Source organism: Pararge aegeria, chromosome 19 (genome assembly GCF_905163445.1).
Source record: "Pararge aegeria chromosome 19, ilParAegt1.1, whole genome shotgun sequence".
Classification (NCBI taxonomy): Eukaryota; Metazoa; Arthropoda; class Insecta; order Lepidoptera; family Nymphalidae; genus Pararge; species Pararge aegeria.
The window spans coordinates 14,387,950-14,404,125 of record NC_053198.1 but is presented as its reverse complement, the minus strand read 5'-3'; the positions used below and the strand labels follow the sequence as shown (position 1 = coordinate 14,404,125).

Genomic DNA, 16,176 nt, shown 5'->3' with positions numbered 1-16,176 from the left:
AACGTCCTTTTGTGATAAATATTTTTTTTTTCTTAGATTGTACAGAAATATTTCTTTCAATAAAAAATGAAAAAATATACTTATTTTTGTTTTATTTCCTCCACCTTTTGACGATGTGTGGTGATAAGGGGGAGTTTTATTAGCGAAGCTTGTTGCGAGCGCTTTTACTATCTAGTTTTTATAAAAAAACGAAATTAAAATGGATGTTTTTCAGCATTTATTTTATAATAGAAGAATATTTACAATAACAATAAATCTTATTCTAAATTATTTCTGATTTAACTAAGTAAGTCTTTCATATTACGCCTAAATAACAAAACCAAAAAAAACGCGATCAGTTCGCAAAACTGAAGTAAATCACAAATGGCTGCGCAGTTACACTGTACATAGACATCCTTAGCTTAGCACAGGTATAAATTTATGAAGTTACGAAATTAGAATTCGAATAAAGAATCTTCCGTACATTGGCTAAGCCGTAGAGACGGTTAATACATGTAATAACAATAATGGGTTTATATGCTCTTAGACCCAACCTCCTACGGTACGAGGATAAGGTAAGAGGATTATTGTGAGGTACAGAAGATGGCACAGAGGGTAGAACCTTTACAATAAATACACCTAAACAATAATTTTGAAATTCCAAACACAAGTTGTTTGTTGTTTAAAAATACTGTAACTCGAGGCGCATTTTTTTTTACTAGCAAAATTTTCTACTAGATCTGTGCTACATTTTTCAAGCACGTTTTCTTATGTGACAATTTAGCTTTGTGAAAAAATCTATCAAAAAACCCATGTATTTGCGTTAAATGGGTGGATGGTTTGGAACATGCTATTTCTGGAAGCTGGATAGGTCACTTAGGGTCCAGTTTCATAACGATGGAAGTTGATGGGCTAGTTTTTGTCCAGTTTCCTGACGATGCCTGGTGGCGGGGATGTGAGGACTTTCCGCGACAGCCTCACTTGTCCCGAGACCGGGTCGCGCCCGAAATACTTCACTTGGATTTCAGATCCCACGTCAAGACCAAGAACTGATGGGTGCATTATCTGGAAAGGATGTAAAATTAAGTAACTCTATTTGATCTAGCCTCCTCGCCTTTTTACCATCGAACCGCGAGGCACCGGAACGATGGTTTTAAAGTTTAAGCTTACCTTTCTGTGGTCGAGCTGTGAATTGTGTACTAGCGCTGGCGACATTCCGGAATACAGCGTCACTAGCACGCCTATGTCCTTCATTTCCACCACCTGCAATCATTATAACCATATACAACGTGTTACGGAATTACGAAATAATATTGTAGGATGCATAATATTACATAAGGAATAATATTAAATCAAAAGTAATGTAAAAATATTAAATCAATAGAAGCATATTTATTTTTATTCTTAATGTTTACTTCTGACAACCCTATCGAAGATAAAATAACGACACCCGCATAGTACCTACGGTTCAAGACGCGTACTTAATAAAGTGACAGGAATCACATCATTTTAATTGATTTCTTTCAGTAAAAACTATGGCAGTGGTATACTCAAAAACTATTAAGTTTTCGGTTTCACAGATAAGTCTCAGAGACAGTACATAATGTACATCCAAAGCCTGTGAAGTATTATTTCGGTTTTCAATTACACATTGTGACGAGTTGATCAAGACAGACATTGTTATCAGACAGCATATTGGAATCAAATCTCTATGCAAAATACCAATAGCCATAGCATACGTTTGTTTTGAACTGATTGTTATTAGTGACGTCACAGTTGCATAAATAGCTGTTCTTGGCTCGAGTATAAACTACGGCGTTTGTACTAGGCTACTAGTATTTTTTATTGCTATTAATTAATTTAGAAACACAGATTGGTGAGATCTCAATACTGTTGTCACCACCCGCTAATATTTGTTGTACCACCTACTTATTTCTTATAGCATTTTCTTGTATGCTTTTGGTTGCCTGGAAGAGATCGCTATTTAGCGATAAGGCCGCCAAATTGTACGTTCTACCTTATTGTGCTGTTGTATTTGTATCTCTGTAAATTTTCTCTGTGGTGTACAATAAAAGAGTATTCATTCATTCACCCGACTTTCCACGGGTGTTGTACGAGGCGACTAAGGGGCTATAACGGAGAACGAGCTGCACGTTCTCTGTGCTACTAATACTATCTACTGCGATCACCGACCCAGTGTGACCAGCGTGGTTTTTACAGTCAAACCAAGTCTTGAGAGAGGTCTTTACTACAGTGGCGTGCACTTCATATATGCACAAAAGCGCTGCCTACCCAAATTATTTTATATAACTCGTATTGGAAGGGAATTTTTCCATCGATTTTTTCCATGAACCAGCTTTATGCATACCCTAGTCGACAACCCCGTGCACGCCACTGACTTGGACTATTATAGGATTATTTTTTACCTTCGCAGTGTAAATAGCACCAAACTCGAGTTCCGGCGTTCGTTCCGTGGCGAGATTCGCCGCTATCCGGGTCCTGGCTTCTTCCATAGCGGCCTGCGATGGCGCGAACACGCTGTACCGAGTCTCGTCGATTGGACTTATCTACAACAAATTGGTAGCTTGTCACAGGGTTTATTTAAATTTCGAAGTAGCTCAGAAATAGAACGTGAACGTGAAAAAAATGAATATGTATGCTTAATAATGTCAATAAAAAAAAAAGATGTGAAAGCGCGTGAAAAAGCTCCGATACTTAGTTAATATAGTTGAACAATAAATAATTCATGCTCTAGCAAATTTTATCGTTTATGTTATAAATAGGTTTCTCTACCTGAACGCCAGTCTCCAAATAAAGCCTTTTAAGGTTAGATCCACCAATGCCAAGCAGCTTGGCACGTTTGTGAACCTCTACCTCCATTTCCTCCATCACTGGCATATTTTCCTTGCGACCTTGTCTGAAACAAGTTTCAGGAACTGTGATAAATTTCAACTGTTCAACAAAATCGTATGTAATTAGTTAATATTGGATAGAAGTCGAGCCCGCAAGGTCGAGCTCACCGTTTTTAAATATTGGACAGAAGCAGGCGTTACTTTGCGGAATTCCATAAAATTGCAAAATTTTAACAAAGTAACGCCACGCCGGCTTCTATCCAATAAATTACACCATACATTAGATTCTCCTGCTTTTCGCGGAGTATAGCAAATTAAGCTTCATTTTCATAATAAATAAGCATTGCACACATTAGTCAAAAATGTAATCCTACATTTAATTTCTTCGAGAGAATTTAACTGGATCGTGTAACGCGGACAATCAATTAGTCGGAAATATTGTCAGGAATAACATATCTTTTTTTCCTCTTTTAATAGAACATATTTACTACTTATTTTTTTGGTTATTTATCATGACCATCAATCCATTAATGGTCAACTTCAGGGCACGGGTCTCCTCCCACAATGAGGAGGAGTTAAGGCCGTAGTCCACCACGCTGGCCCAGTGCGGTTTGGTAGACTACACACACCTTTGAGAACATTATGTAGAACTCTCAGTATGCAGGTTTCCTCACGATGTTTTCCTTCACCGTTGAAGCAAGTGATATTTTAACCTTTTTAAACGCATATAACTTAGAAAATTTAGAGGTGCGTGCTAGTATTCGAACTCGGCCCGCCAAAATTCAAAATTCAAATTTCATTTATTTCAAGTAGGCCTAATATAAGCACTATTGAAACGTCAAGTCTGTCCGTTCGGAAGGCAGATTTTACCGAGAAGAAGCCGGCAAGAACTCCTACACACTGGGCTATCACCGTTTCTAAGTACTCTTGCGAATTACAAAATGGAAGTCGGTTAGAATAACAAAAAATACAATTGCTAACTCACCTGGGTTTATCAATACACTGGTTCATAATATCAATTATTTTGCTTTTCGCGTCGCAGGCTTTTTGTATGGACTCCATCACGATTTTGAGAGGCAGCCCCGGCAGTTTGACATCGGCTTGCAGCGCGGTTATGCCCTTCTTAGTGCCCGCCACTTTGAAGTCCATGTCACCCATGTAATCTTCTATACCCTAAATAATGAATCGCAAGAAATAAAATAACAAACCATAAAATAGTTGAAACTTAAACGCGACTGAAAATGCTACGCGGATGCTCACTTTAAGATTTAAGTACGACTTTTTAACTTGGCCTCACTATTAAATCGGTCAGTATCCTGAAGTATGTGATTTGTTTTGCGGCTGATTGCTACGACGAAAGTCCGTAAAGATAGGGACAGATTAATTCATGACCTTGAGCTATGTAAGTAGAACTATGAGACTTGGACTCACTAACTAATCTGTCAGTACTCCGCGATGTGACCGAGCTTTTTCGTTCCAGTTCCAGTTTTCGGTCCAGGTTACGAAGCCCATTGCTACACCGAAACCAAGCCTTGGGCTTGCTAACGCAATCGGCTTGGCAAGCTAACGTAGCCCAAGGTCATGGATTTATAAGCGCAGATAAATCCATGACCTTGGGCTACGTTATTACATCTATGACTTGGACTTACTAACAAATCGATCAGTATCCTGAAGTCTGTGCTTTGTTTTGCGGCTGATTGCTACGCCGAAAGTAGGTATAGAAAGGAACAGATTAATTCATGACCTTGAGCTACGTTAGTAGAACTATATGACTTGGTCTCACTACCAAATCCGTCAGTATCCTGTAGTCCGCGACGTGGCCGGAGTTTTCGGTCCAGGTTACGAAACCGATTGCTACACCGAAAGCAAGCGTAGATAGGCGCAGATAAATCCATGACCTTGGGCTACGTTAGTATAACTATGACTTTGCCTCACTAACAAATCGGTCAGTATCCTGAAGTCCGTGATTTGTTTACCGGCTGATTGCTACGCCGAAAGTAGGTATAGAAAGGGACAGATTAATTCATGACCTTGAGCTACGTAAGTAGAACTATATGACTTGGTCTCACTACCAAATCTGTAAGTATCCTGTAGTCCGCGACGTGACCGGAGTTTTCGGTCCAGGTTACGAAACCGATTGCTACACCGAAAGCAAGCGTAGATAGGCGCAGATAAATCCATGACCTTGGGCTACGTTAGTATAACTATGACTTTGCCTCAGTAACAAATCGGTCAGTATCCTGAAGTCCGTGATTTGTTTTGCGGCTGATTGCTACGCCGAAAGTAGGTATAGATAGGGACAGATTTATTCATGACCTTGAGCTATGTAAGTAGAACAATGTGACTTGGAGTCACTAACAAATCGTTCAGTATCCTGAAGTCGATCTATGCAACTGAGTCGAAATATCGACAAATCCAAAAATATTATCGTGGTACCCGTTGAACTATATTTAAGAAGTGATATTTTAATAGCTTGAAACGCACATAACTTAGAATATTAATTTTGAATGAACTTAGAATATAGGTTTCGAACTCGCCCCCCGGTAGTGAAGTCGGAAGTCTAAACCACTGAGCTATCATCGCTTAAGAAAAAAAAACTATTTGTACACAACTACACAGTTAGGAAAATAAACGACGAATGTAGAGATACACAAAGACTAGAATAGAATACAGAAGGCGGCCTTATCGCTTAGAAGCGATCTCTGCCAGGCAACCTTAGGATTAGGACAATCACGACCGCTTCTCAAGGCCATAAATACAATAAAAAGAAAGGGTAGATATGGGCAGATGGGTCTATGACCTTGGGCTACGTCAGTACGAGTGTGACTTGGACTTACTAACAAATCGGTCAGTATCCTGTAGTCCGCGATGTGGCCGGAGTCGTCAGTCCGGGACACGAGGCCGATGGCCACGCCCGCCGCCGGGGCAGTTAGGGGCACACCAGCGTCCATTAGTGCTAGTGACCCTCCGCACACAGATGCCATCGAACTGGACCCTAAATCCAATATAAAATTTTTATTAAAGTGTCTTTACCTATACTTGGAGGATATATCATAAAATCGACCCATTACCAGCCCACTACAAGGCACGGGTCCCACAATGAGAAGGGGTTAAGGCCGTAGTCCACCACGCTTGCGCAGTGCGGATTGGTGGACTCCAAATGTCTTTGTGAACATTATGTAGAAATCTCAGGCATGCAGGTTTCATCACGATGTTTTCCTTCACCGTCGAAGCAAGAGATATTTTAAATGACTAAAAACTTTTTCAACATAATTTTACAGTTTACAATGAAAAAATATATGTATATAATAAACAAGCTGATGCCCGCGACTTCGTCTGCGTTTGATTTTGTTTTTTGATGTGGCATTCATTTTAGTTGTAGTTTTTAAAAAAATTAAAGTATTCAGTATCGCTAAGCCTTAAATGAGAAGTTCTGGCATGTATCTCCAACCACAGTTTGGGCAAAATTAGAAACATATTATAACCTCTAAAGTACAAAAATAATTATTTAAATTGGTTATAATTGGTCGGAGTTATGGTGTAAAATCGTCAAACACTTTCATCCCCTATCCCAAAGGAACCGAGCTTAATGTCGGGATAAAAAGTATCCTATATTACTTCTAACAATTCCAAGAATATGTGTACAAAGTTTCATGAAAATCGGTTACGTAGTTTTTGCGTGAAAGCGTAACAAACAAACTTACAGTTTTAAGTACAGTCATAGCCATGCTAAACAGAAAAGTAAAAGGCTTCAGCATCAACATAAACAGTGACAGTCAAGCTGTACTAAAAGCCTTAACCAAACACACAACAACATCAAAACTCATACTAGACTGTCACAAGGCCCTGCAAGCCCTATCAAAATCCAACAAAGTAACCCTAAAATGGATACGAGGTCACAACGGAAACAGAGGAAACGACGCAGCCGACGAATTAGCGCGTCAGGCAGCATCACTAAGGGTAGCTGGACCGGAACCCATCATACCCATACCCTTCACTGAATACAAAACATGGCTCCACAACCAGACGCAAACATCACACTCGGTGCTATGGTCTAAAACAAAAGAGTGCAAACACACGAAGGAGGCCATACCAGTTCTCAACCCACGACTAACAACAAAATTACTGCAACTGAATCGACCTAAACTAAGGACAGTTGTAGGTATGATAACAGGGCACTGCCCACTAAGCAAACACCTTTCCATTTTAGGTATAACTGACAGCCCTCTCTGCAGAGCATGCATGGAGACGGAGGAAACACCGATACACGTAATGCTCCAATGCAACGGAGTAGCAGAACAACGCGCAGCACACCTTGGCTCCTCAGCAACACTCCATGAAGCACTCGGCGACCTGGGCGGCCTGCTAAGCTTTTGGAGCGAGCTCGGCTGGCTGGAGTGATCCAGCGGGGAGCCGCATCAGTGGCCATACGTACAACGGACGGTCCCAGACCAACCAAGTGCGGAAAAGGCCCAGGAACAGAAGAAGAAGAAGAAGAAACAAACTTACATTGACATTTATAATATTAAGTAGGGATTTTTTATCTTGTGAGAGACGAGAACCCGCTTCCAAGCAGCCTTGTCTTTAAGAAATTCATCAATCGTATATTTTCTTTAAAGGTGCTTTAACACATTGTTTAAACTTATGCAATGGCAGGTCCAAAATTACCTCGGGAAACAGATCATAAAAGCATATACTCAATCCCACAAGTGACTTCTGCACTTCTCGCAAACGATATGCAGATCTGAGTAGGTGACCCGTTGAAAAAAAAAGATGTCACTAACTTATATCCATTTCGAGTAAGGCAGTTGTTTGGGGCACTGTGGGCTCAATAGACACATGTTCAACCTAAATCTGCAGGACACAGATCTATGTAGACTTTGTAAGGAGGGTGCGGAGACGCCGCTGCATTTGATCTGTTCCTGCCCCGCGCTGATGCATAAACGCAGCACTCTTTTGGTGAAGCACATAATGCAACCAGAGGATGCTAAATTTCTTCCAGCAAGGAAAGTGCTGCTTTTCCTGAAGGCGACCAACGCTTGCTGGGAGATCTAGACAGCGGCGTCACAATAGATCGTAGCCAGTCGACGTGACACCAGGGACCAGACGAACCTGAGCCGCAAGCAGAAGAAGAAGGCAGTTGTTTATATCCACTCTTCGTTTATATATAGTAATGTTTCTTACAAATACTATCAATTAAATACTTCATCTTCATGTATCTTACCATTGCTCTCAAGCACCTCAGCAGTGAGTCGGGTGGTGCACTGTTGCTGGGGCACGATGGGCAACAGGCCCCGCTCCGCGAGTGCCCCGTGCCCCGCCTCCCGCCTGCCCGCCGGCCCACTTCGCCCCACCTCCCCTGTCGCGTACGACGGAAACTCGTAGTGTAGGAAGAAGTTTTTCTCTTTTACACCGCTGTAGGAGAAGATAATCTAATGCAAAAGGTCACTTGGGTCGAGGGGTCAGAAAGACAACATCTAAAAAAGCTCGATTTAAAGAAATAATAATGAAATAATAAAGCGAAGTTTTGGATCAATGTCTCGTCCGATACGGACGTTGCCGCCACGCTCTAGTATAATTCATCCGATACACGTGATGTATTAATTTTTTTTTTTTCCACTACAATTTTGCTCTTGACTGCAATCTCACCTGGTGGTAAGTGATGATGCAGTTTAAGATGGTAGCGGGCCAATCTGTTAAGGGTACGGCAGTTATATTAAACCAACCAAGTTAGCCCGCTACCATCTTTGCAGCATCACTTACCAACTTGTAGTCGATTAAAAAAAAAACACATTTACACATGTATGCAATTTTTGTAAGTTATTACCGGGATATTTTTTTTTTGCCATAGAAACTCCATTAAACCTTGAATGTAACACAACTGATGACATGGTTGTCACAACGTAAATTGTTACTTTAAATGACCTTTTGTCTGTCTCACCTTGTAATCATAGTAAGCGTATCCATTTTGAGGGCACTTTCGGGCGAGTCAAAGGCGACCGTGCATAGAACTTGCGTTTGCCCGCGTTGGAACAGTGCGCTGCCATGCAATGGTTCATACAGGCCAACCTAAAAAAATCCTTAATTCCTTATTAAATCCTATCCTACTAATATTAATGTCAAAGTGTGGATGTTTGTTACTTAATCGCGCAAAAACGGCTGAACGGATTTGGATGAAATTTGGCATGCATGTAGCCTGTGCCATGGAATAGAACATAGGCTACCTTTTATCCCGATTTCTTAAATAGTTCCCGGGGGAAAATTGAAAATTGCTTACGAGCTAAGCCGCTGGCAGACAGCTGTGCTATGGAAAATTACATTTACTTTCTATACCGATCTCTGAAATAGTTAATTTTATTTTATTTAAAAAAAAACCATTTGCTACCGTTTATGGCTTGACCGTTTAATTCATATTGGTGAAATTTTGTATCCAAATAGTTTACATGCTGGGGACAATTCTGTCCCGGGAAAAAAACCCAAAACGTGTTTTTTAAAAACCCAATATAAACGCGGACGAAATCGCGGGCAGCAGCTAGCTCTCCTTATGTAGGACGTAATTAGTAATAAATAAAATAATAAGTATATTACGTCAATACACACATCGCCATCTAGCCCAAAAGTAAGCGTAGCTTTTGTTATGGGTACTAAGATGACTGATAAATATTTTTATGAAAATAATACACATGTATAAAATACAGAGAAAAACCCAGACACTGAAAAACATTCATGTTCATCACACAAACATCTGCAGTTGTGGGAATCGAACCCACGGCCTTGGATGCAGAAAGCAGGGTCGCTGCCCACTGCGCCAACTGTCTGTCATAAGTAATTATTTATTTAACTTTAACTGAACTTAGACTAACTTACATTAATTCCTAAAACCATTTATTTTTATACAAAGTAAAGTAAATTTAATTATTGATATATACTCGTACATACAACCAAATGCGTACTTCACATCTTGTATTGGTTAGTATGTAATAAATGTAGGTAATGTCCTCACTGTTTTTAAGCAACACGAGAATCTTTAGCAATATTATAAACGCGAAAGTGGGTTTGTCTGTTAGTCCTTCCTTCATGCCCTAACCATAAACTAGATATATCCAAGGAAAACAAACGGTTTCTACGGGATTCATAAAAAAACTGTAAGAAATAAAGTTAAATAAAGTTTATTTAAATATCACAAAAAATATATTTCTATATAATAAAAGAAATGGACATAATAAACATAAATATATTTATTTGGAATACTAATATAGACTCATTATCGGACAACCAACATTATAATTTGAGATTTATATACAACTAGCTGTGGCCCGCGACTTCGTCTGCGTTTGATTTTGTTTTTAAAGTATTCAGTATCGCTAAGCCTTAAATGAGTATAGTAGTATGACTGTCATGTGACTGTCAATTAATTATAGACAAATAATTTGCAATAGAATAAAATTGCAACTATAATTAAAGATCTAAGCTATCCTATCTCTTAAGTTGGAGCAGACTGCTCACGGTGTGCCAATTTAATTTAAAATCGGTTAAGTAGTTTAGGAGTCCATCGCGGACAAACATCGTGACAGGAGATTTATATATATTAAGATTGAATCACCGGAATGCGCCCGCAGACTTTGACAATTGAAAGTGTACACTGGCAAACCTTATAGCTAACTTCAGGGTGTCGGTTTTTTGTGACGGTGTGCGTGCGCATCGTGAAAATTAACTCTGATAATTTTTCCCTAACGTGTCAAAAGAAGTATAACTTCAAGAAAATATACCTCACAAGAAATCTTCCTCAATTCATCTAACTCCCTTCCATCGCATCTGAGCTCAGTTTCAAAGATCATATCCCTGAATATCTTCCTCAGGTTAGTGTTGAAGCAGTCTTGCAGTATGGTGACGTCAACCTCCGTATCCCGTAACTGATTTAGTACTGTCTGTCTCACTTCAGATATTGCGTTGTCGCGTGACATTTTGTCGTGGCCTGCGTCACTATAGAAAGAAATCCATTTATTTATTTATTTATACTCTTTATTTGTGCACCACTCAGAAAAACGAAAAAAAAAGAACAAACACATGAAGAATGAATGCTAATGTTAACTTAACAATTATTCATTGTAAAGTTAACATCTCCTGCGGATGCTCCGGTTTCAGAGCGAAATGTGCGTAGAGGGTACATTGCCGAAGATCTGTTTGCTTAATTATCAGCTTAATTATTTTCATAATATATCATGGATTTCCGCAAAGTAAAGCCTACTTCTATCCAATATAATATTCACATATAAGTTAGATTGATATACCTGAGAATTTCTCTAATCTTCATAGAAGACAACGTTCTGACGGAATCCAAGACGCTTTGGTCTATCGGAACCTGGACTTCGTATTCTCTTTTCGTTTTCCCATGAGATTTCTGTAAAGCTTGTATACTTTTGACTACGTGTTGTGCTTCTTTGGTACCTGAAATTATTAACATGTAAATACAGGGCGGCATAGTCAGGGGCAGTTTTAATAAAAAAGAGATTTTACTACGATGCAAGTTTAGTACAATTTTAATCGTAATTTTATTCTTACGGTTACGTGTACGGTTTTACGGTTACGGAACGGCAAAGTCCAACTGAGTATGGAAAAAAGCAGATCAAAAAAGAAAAAAGACGATAAAGAAACAGAGGGAGAAGAAGAACAAAAAGACAAAGATGAAAAATAACAGTAATACAGTATAAGCCGGTCAGGTAGAGATTACGGCGATACTGAATCTAATGAGTGAACGCAACCTAAATCTAGCTATAATAATAATTTATAAAAGGGTTTTTTTTTGATTTTCCTGGCAGGCCCTAAGGCTTTTTAAATGGACTTTAACTTTTTTTATGTCAGTTGTCACAATGATAGTTATTTATTGCCTCCTTTTTTTAAATTCACGTCACTTTTCAGAGATATGCGTCCAAAATCCATAACACATATCATGTTTCGTTAAACAGCATTGGCTTTCTAAAAAATTGGAATTTAAATTTCGAAACGGCTGTTTCTGCTTTTTTGTTTCTGAATTATTTCTTCGTAATATATATTTGAATAAATAACTATTGGAAATGAATATTTGCTGCCCATTCATGTTGCACTCATTTTGTATAGAAATCACATAAATATGGCTAATACTGGCTAAAACATCGTGCCGGTATTTGTGTATTATGGCGATAAAAATACATCGAAATTTACAAATCCAATTACCAAAATAGCCGTACTGTTTCTTTATCAACACTAACCTAGTTATTGCACAAAATACTGAACTTACCGTGATAAAGTTGAAGTAAAAGCATTCGAACATCGTAAAGATCGTAATCCAAATCAACTGCACATATTTCTTTTTTTTCTGGCACTTGACATTTAAATGTTTGTATGAATAGAATAAGTAGTTATTATTTTTGTCTATGATCATAAGTTGTTCATACAAAAGTCTGCTCTATCATTAACAAAATTAAATTTATGATCGTCTGGGCAGGCTGTTACGTATACGTCACCGCACTCATCGGCGGACTGTTATAAATAAAGATATTGAAAGAAAAAAATTGCAATGCGACTTACATTCGTACCTAGTTTGATGGCTTTGAGCAGGTCCTGTTGTAGGATGACGTTGGCGTGGCCTTCCAGCATCACTACCAAGTTGCTGGCCGTCGCCGCAACCACCAGGTTGAGGTTCGACTTCTCAAGGTCACGACGTGTTGGGTTTATTATTATTTCATTGTCTATTTGGCCGAGTCTGTGGTGAAAATGTATTACAGCTACAGTTGAAATGCTTTGATGTGGAAAGCTACAGTTGAAATGCTTTGATGTGGAAAAGGTTGTAGGGGAATGTTTGTCTAGCAGTGGACGTTCATCGGTTGATTGTTGATATGGTGATGATACTTAGTTGTTTATATACATTGCGGCCTCACTTATGTAAAGAATCATCGCGCGTTTTTCAGACCAAGCCTAAAAATATAGGCTAGCTACCATCCTAACGACGAAGACGTTCCGGTACGATGCCGCTATTACCAGTTTGGGGTACGGGTTTAATGGAACAAACAACTAACAGGTTAGTCCACTACCATTTTTGACTCATCATCATCTATTCACCACTGACACCAGCAGAGCTAGGCGTGCCACAAAATAATTATTCTATATATATCCGTTTAGACGAGATAGACGAGACGTCTCGTGATAGACGAGATAATGCGTAGACATAATTATCTCGTGCTAAACTTACTGGTGAGATTGCGTATTCTGTAGGAGCTTGACTTCACTTTCGAGGGGCCGAGTTAGAATCCCAGCACGCACCTCTAACTTTTCAAGTTACATGCGTTTTAAGTAATTATATATCACTTATTTCAACGGTGAAGGAAAACATCGTAAGAGTTCTGCTCTGATATTATTCTCAAAGGAGTGTGGAGTCCACCAATACCCGGTCTGGGCCAGCATCAAGCATGGTGAACTATGGCCTTAACCTTTTCCCATTGTGGGAGGAGAGCCATTCCCTGTAGTGGGCCGCTAATGTGTTGATATGACGATGACGATGATGATGATGATGAAATAAATAAAAGTGTGGATGTTTGTTACTTAATCACGCAAAAACTGCTTTAAAAATTTACTCTCACAATTGTTCCCTAACGCGCCAAAAGAAGTATAACTTCAAAAATTCATATAGGAAGCCGTATAGGTTGGTTGGTATAGGGTTTGCCTTTTGAAGCATTCACTGGCTTCCATTAAAAGCAATAAAAGATAAGTTTACCTAACTGCTCCAACAGGACCGTTCCAAGGGACATCTGATAAGGCTAATGCAGCACTGGCTGCGTTGATCGCAACTGTTTCTGGAGGATTGGTGCTGTCCACAGCTAGCATGTTGCACACTATCTGCGTGTCGAAGTTGTAGTTCTGCGGGAAGAGTGGTCGGAGCGAGCGATCGATAAGACGCGATGTTAAGATTTCACGTTCAGTTGGACCTGTTATAAGACAGAAGGTAAGAATTGTCTATTGATTTTTTTTATTTATTTATTTTTATTTATTTATTTATTTAGGAAAACCAACCGCTAATACATTTTTTCATGTCCAAGTTTTTACGTTGCGAGCTAAGTGAATGTTCAGCTTATTACAGGTTTTCACAACGTTTACAAATAATTTCAAAATTAATTACATTTTATATATAATTGCATTACAAAATAAATGTCTAAAAATATTTTAATAACAATGACTGAATGAATTTTCTTTACAATGACCTTTTTTTTAGTAACTCCAACGCAAAAACGACGTGTCTGTGTGTGTGCGTGTGTAACATCGTGGGTCCCGAACGGATGAACCAATTTTGATTTTGTTTGAAAGGTGTGGTTTGTCGAAAGTGTTCTTAGCTTATCTGATGAATCTTTATTTAGGTCGCAAAACTGACAATCAACTGCTTACTCTAATATAAACTATAGGACTATTTGGCACGTGTGTACAATTGTGCCTTCTCGATGCTAACATAGCATGCAAATCCGTTGGTTACATAAGGCTGCTGCAAACAGCTAAAAAAACAAATTTAGAATAATATAAAAAAAAATATATATAAATTATTAAGAAAAGAAAAACAAAATATTGTGGAAATAAAATTACTTAAGTAATAACCTGTTTCTTAACTTAAGCGAGAGATCTTAAGATCTTGATGAAAATCGATCCCAGATGGCGGATTACATACAACTTTTTCAGTATTGGTTTAAAATTAAAGGCCTTGACTAGTAGAAAACTGTAGAATTTGATTAATTTCGAATCCAAGATGGCCGCCGTAACAAAATACCCATTTAAAAAAAAAACGAGTTATTCACTACAAATTACGTTCCTCTACAGATGAAGCAGCTAGAGTTGCATAAGTAACTTTCAGTCTTCTGATCTAAGCATTCACATTGTAAATGTTTGTCAAAGAATTTTGACAGAAATATTATTTTCTTGTGGTTCTTACCCAATTCCTTCCTCAAGAAGTTGGTAGGTATACGACCAGCGGCAGCCGCCTTCTGCCTATAATCCACAAGCAGCGGTAAGAAGTTGCTGGAACTCTGTTTAGCCTTTGACACCACTGTGGACAAGACACTGGTGTTGCCCAGGGTGGCAACACAAGCACCATCTGCGAACCTTGCATATCTCCCAGAAGACAGCTTTAGCGGGATACTAAAAACAAAAATAATCAAAAATAAAACATTAATAAATGAGTAATAATTTGCACTAAAATTTTAATAAAAAAATAAGATAATTAAAAGAAAGCAACGTTGTTCGCGCATCACAGTTGCCGGGCATGCAACGAAAATGTAATGAGGTCATTCATCAGTAGATTATACTTCTCACATTTTTCTCAAGCCGGGCGCCTTATATATGAAAATCGATTCTTAAGGAGTAAACTCCAATAAAAAGAAAGTGTTTCTGGTGGTTTGTTACTATTGTTCAGCTCAACCAATAACCAATTACTTTTCATAGTTTGGCACAATAACAACACTAAAGATAGCTGGGCCAGAACCAATCATACCCATATCCTTCAGTGAATACAAAACATGACTCTACAAACAAGCGCAATCAACACACTCAGTCTTGGAGTAGAACCAAAGACTGCAAACACACAAAGGAGGCCCTACCAGATCTCAACGAACAACTAACAACCAAATTACTGCAACTTAACCGGTTTAAACTAAGGACAGTTGTGGGTATAACGGGGCACTGACCACTAAACAAACACCTTTCCATTTTAGGTATAACCAAAAGTCCTCAGTGCAGTGCATGCATGGAGACGGATGAAACTCCGAAACACGTAATGCTCCAGTGCAATGGAGTGGTAGAGCAACCCACAGCACACCTTTGCTCCTCAGCAACACCTCAACAAACACTTGGCGACCTGGGCAACCTGCTAAGCTTCTGGAGTGAGCTTGGCTGGCTGGAGTGATACAGCAGCCAGCACCACACATACAACGGATGGTTCAGGCCAACCAAGTAAGGAGGAGACAGGCCCAGGAAAAGAAAGAAAGAAAAAGACCTAGTATCGTCTTTGACTAATCAAACGAGTAATCGGACGGTGCCGAAGTGCACTTGGTCTTTTAAGAGATAACATCTCAATGTCCATTTGTATCAACCTATAACATAACCTATTTCAGGTACTTACCCATTAGAAAAAGGTACTTCAATTTCCCCAATGATAGTTTGCGACGATAGAAATCGCCAGTGATATCGACTCCGAGGTCTTAGTTTTGTTAAATAAGCTGTATTTTTAGGCAGCATCTCAATTTTGCAGAGGCTAACCAACAAGGTTATGTCTTGATGTAATTTAAATTAACCAAATTATTGCTTGGAATGTCAAAAGATAAATGAATTC

General features: G+C 38.9%; 1 protein-coding gene across 1 annotated transcript; it reads right to left on the bottom strand.

The window, feature by feature from the left end:
* Nucleotides 1–210: 210 nt before the first annotated feature.
* On the bottom strand, nucleotides 211–16,082 carry LOC120632295 (polyribonucleotide nucleotidyltransferase 1, mitochondrial). Its single transcript, XM_039902131.1, has 14 exons — nucleotides 15,967–16,082; nucleotides 14,782–14,987; nucleotides 13,582–13,792; nucleotides 12,407–12,573; nucleotides 11,123–11,279; nucleotides 10,601–10,814; nucleotides 8,773–8,900; nucleotides 8,056–8,246; nucleotides 5,669–5,826; nucleotides 3,817–4,004; nucleotides 2,773–2,896; nucleotides 2,406–2,546; nucleotides 1,150–1,242; nucleotides 211–1,044 (listed from the first exon to the last, which is right to left on the bottom strand). The coding sequence occupies exons 1-14, from the start codon at nucleotides 16,080–16,082 to the stop codon at nucleotides 892–894; spliced, it is 2,247 nt and encodes a 748-aa protein (XP_039758065.1). The 3' UTR covers nucleotides 211–891.
* Between the last annotated feature and the right edge of the window lie 94 nt (nucleotides 16,083–16,176).